This window comes from Atta colombica, unplaced genomic scaffold, assembly GCF_001594045.1.
Source record: "Atta colombica isolate Treedump-2 unplaced genomic scaffold, Acol1.0 scaffold46, whole genome shotgun sequence".
NCBI classification, from domain to species: Eukaryota; Metazoa; Arthropoda; class Insecta; order Hymenoptera; family Formicidae; genus Atta; species Atta colombica.
This window is the reverse complement of record NW_017259535.1, coordinates 237736-241846: the sequence shown is the minus strand read 5'-3', so window position 1 is coordinate 241846 and position 4111 is coordinate 237736. Positions and strand designations below refer to the sequence as shown.

Genomic DNA, 4111 nt, shown 5'->3' with positions numbered 1-4111 from the left:
TATTATTAATAATAATATTATAAATATCATTAACAATTTAAACACTCTTTTAATTTGTATTCTGCAAAAATCATGTTATTAGTTCTAATTTCGAAGAAACCTATTTATTACATAATACATCAAGTTTTCTTAATTTCTTAACTCTTTAAGTTTTAAACTTAAAATTTAAGTGACATTTATGTAACAGACATGCAGAGTAGATCTCATTCTCACCGGGAAATGCATCTATTTGATTGGTCGAGAGCAAATAAAGAACGATTCCAAAGACAAATCCATCGAAGTTATTAAAAGGAAGCTATCATTTAATCAAATCAGCTGCGTATCATTAAGCACGTTAACAGTAATTATTTTATGATTATTCTTTATACTAGCAATATATTACGATAGTTAAAGATATTTTCCGTTCCAGGACAATTTCATAATAATTCACGTAAAGGAAGACTACGCTAGCGTATTAGAATCAGTATTCAAAACGGAATTTTTATATATCCTTAGCAAAAAATATCTGGAAGATACCGGTCATCCTTTGAACATCGTATTTAGCAACGAGTACGACTATTTTTTTTATTTTCCATATATCATCAGCGCTGCTACATAATGCATTATAGGCTTGAAAATAAAACTATTTCCTTTCAGCGTACAGTTTAAAATAAAGAAAGAAGGCTGGGGTGGAGGTGGAATGAGATATATAAAATTTACGCAAACAGTTGATAACAATGATGTTATTCACAATAATAAACAAATTTTAAAACCGTTTAGTAAAATACTCAATGTCAGCATCACTCCAGGTTTACCAAATACAATGAGTAAGTTTTAGTTGGATTAATTTTGAGCTTCAACAGATAATAATTCTTGATTTTTCAATCTTACATGCGTAAATTTCGGGATAATTTAATATCTAAATAAATAACTAAAAAATATATAAAATTCTATGTAGAACCTAATCCGATGGCGTATCGACGAAAACTTCCTATGTCTGTGGATAACATCTTGCCGCCACAGGTGTGCGATCTAATAACTTCAGCCCTCTCAACGAATAATCAAGCGATTATGGCCGGGACTTCTCCTCTTAATCCGATAGCAGCCGCAAGATCTGTGATGATTCCTTCAGCAACAACTTCAAACAGTAGACCACACATTCCACCGAATCGCCCAAATGTACAACCTGCGCAGTTTAGAAAGGACATAAAAAATGGTATGAACAACGTGAACAAACTGCGAGACAAACAGATCGCTGTAAGAGGCATGCTTATCAATAATCCCAATGCTTAACCGCGTGGTAAGTTTCTATGAATTCCATTTAAAGAAATACTAAAGAAATGAACCTAGATAGTAAGTTATAATTTAAAGGTTTACTCAAATTTCCTCCACCGCCCACGGAGCCACCACCACCGAACGAGCCTATGGGCTTCAGATTACCACCTCTTAACGGTGAATATAACAACAAGGTTTCTGGTCATCTCAATAAAGAAATGCAAACGTCCCAAGAATGGAATGTGAAGCAAATGAACACACTTGAGCGAGAGAAGAAGGAAGACAATGCTGCGTATGCAGTAGCCAACAAAAAAGTACCTCCTCAGAAACCTCGTCAGAAACCGGCACTTCCAAGTTTACCAAAAGTTAAAGCCTTATATGACTATGAGTCAAAGGATCTGGACGAGTTAGGGCTCAAGGAAGGCGACATCGTGGAAGTACTCAAAGAACGTGAGTTATTGTAATCTGCTTGTTTGCATAATAAATGATAATAAATTTAGCAGCGATATATGTAAAAAAAAGAATAAAGTTGGTAATGTATATAATTTTTTATTAATATTTTTATCACTGATATAAAAAAAATAAAGTGTGAAACCGATATATTTATCAGAAAAAATAATTTTTGCTATTAGTTTGCTTTATAATTAAGTGTCAAAAAATCAGCTGACAATATTTTTTTTTAGATGAGGGCGGTTGGTGGCATGGAAGATTAAAAGGAAAGACTGGTCTTTTTCCCTCCAATTATGTAGAAAAGATATGAATTGTGTAATCGAACATCAAAAAATCTTATCCTCCAGAACAAGTCATTATGATATCAAAATGATATCAAAATGACTTCATTAAAAGTCATTTTTCTATCATTTTCGATTCATTTGAATGCCATTTTGACATTATCGTGACTTGTTGTTCTGCTTGGAATTGAATTACATGAAATCAGAACATAACTTTAATAAGTACATTGTACCTGTTATTCGCAATTTTCGTGCTCTATAATAATATACTTATTATTATATTATTATTATATGTATCTTATTATTATATGTATCTTTAATTAAATAATATTAGTAGAATATCTATATTAATGCCAAAGCCGGAAAAAAATCAAAGAATTCATAATTGAAAGAAAGCGCGATAATTTGTTGAAGATATTCATCGTTTAACAAAGGTGAAATGAAAGATCAAATAATGGTAGTTATGAAATGATAGTATTATATAATCATTTAAATATATTTTTATCTAAATGTTCAAAGTTACAAACAATATATTGCTTTTAATTGCTGTTAATTAATGTACGATATATATGTAATCTGTTTAACTTTTGGTACTGTACAGTGCGAAATATTAATATAATCAACACATTCCCTGCCGGAAAATTTCGATTAAAACCGAGAACATAATCCATTTTAATCGATTATAATCCAATCTGACTGCAATTTGCTAAGCCCCAGTTCCACCAATGTAAGATTAATTTTAATCTCGGTTCAATTTATCCTTTATCTTCTTTTAGTTCTGTAAATTAAAAAAATAAGTAGTAAGCCGAGTTAAAATTTAATAATTTTACATTGGTAAAATCGAGCCTTAAAAAGACAACATTAATCCGTTTCAATTTAAAAAAATTCATCGATTGCCCGTATGCAATTTCAATATGTTTTAATAATATTCCATTTTTAATATTACAAATAGATTTGTAATCAAGTTTAATCCGACATTCACAATCAAATTTTTCTCATGAATATTATATTCGATTATGTGTATAAATAAAAAAAGAAAATCGTATTTATAATAAAGTTATATTTATTGAATTTCGAATGGATTTCAAATATTTGGAGGTTTGTATAAATGTCACTACATGAATGAATTGATATCACTACATGAATGAGTTGATATCACTACATAAATAGTTTGTTTTTCATATCACTTATAAAAACTTGAAACTGAATTGTGTACATAATCTTCTGTCCCATCAATGTACGATACATTGAACGGTTTGATAGAATTAATTATAATTCTAGATATTTGAATGACATTTATTATTTAATAGAATGATGTGTATGATTAAAAACTTATGTGTATATGTGTATATTAAAAATTATAATAAAAAAAATACACTTAAATTGGGAATTAAACACTTAAACAAGAACTACTTAAAGATTAAAGCTGAAATTGTACTTCTTTTGTAAAGATGTTATGCAGTTGAGAAAGAAAGATAAAGCTTTTGCGGATTATTTCACGATAGATAATTAAATCTATTTTAATGCAGTTGAATTCGAATTTATCGGCAGGACTAGTATGACTAACATGACTGGTAAAGTAATCTATTTTAATAAAAAAAATTCATCATTTCACAGAAGAAAAGTAAATCGATTTTATGTGAATTGAATTTGCTATTGTTATAAGTCATAATCAAGCATGGCAAAATCCATTTTTATTCCAAAATTAATTTTAATTATATGTAGATACATGCATTTTATTATAATAAGAATGAAATGTCACTTTTAGTATCATCAACGTCATATTTATTGTTTCCTTCTGCAGTGCTTTATAAGTCTTTCTTATATAGCGAATATTGCGTGATACGTTTCTTCCTTTGTTCGCTCGCATTCTCATATACATTACGCTTAACATCGGCAAAGGAAAATAAAATAGCACATCTCCACAAGCATTGGCAAGAACGATTATTTTTACAATAATTATCTTTCATAATAATACAGAATAAAATAAATTAAAAATTAATTTAGTGTGCTAAGATTTTATAAACATACAAGTATTTATAGGCACTAGAATAATAAATTATTGCTAAATTATTTGTTGTTTAATCGACAGCCCCTAGTCGCGTTATCCTTAGAACCGCGAAAAA

At 29.2% G+C, this 4111-nt stretch overlaps 2 protein-coding genes across 2 annotated transcripts in view; one reads left to right on the top strand and one right to left on the bottom strand.

Annotated features, from left to right (window-relative positions):
* Positions 1–2045, top strand: part of LOC108691337 (unconventional myosin-Ie-like) — a 30980-nt gene extending 28935 nt beyond the window's left edge. The window contains 6 exon segments of the mRNA XM_018199034.1: positions 168–340; positions 410–549; positions 637–806; positions 938–1279; positions 1351–1704; positions 1938–2045. Coding sequence (XP_018054523.1) covers positions 168–340; positions 410–549; positions 637–806; positions 938–1279; positions 1351–1704; positions 1938–2014 — 1256 coding nt within the window. The 3' untranslated portion in view covers positions 2015–2045.
* LOC108691395 (EH domain-binding protein 1) overlaps positions 1108–4111 on the bottom strand; it is a 13510-nt gene continuing 10506 nt past the window's right edge. The window contains exon 19 of the mRNA XM_018199128.1: positions 1108–1165. The gene's annotated coding sequence lies outside the window, so the exon portion shown is untranslated. The remainder of the gene's footprint in view (positions 1166–4111) is intronic.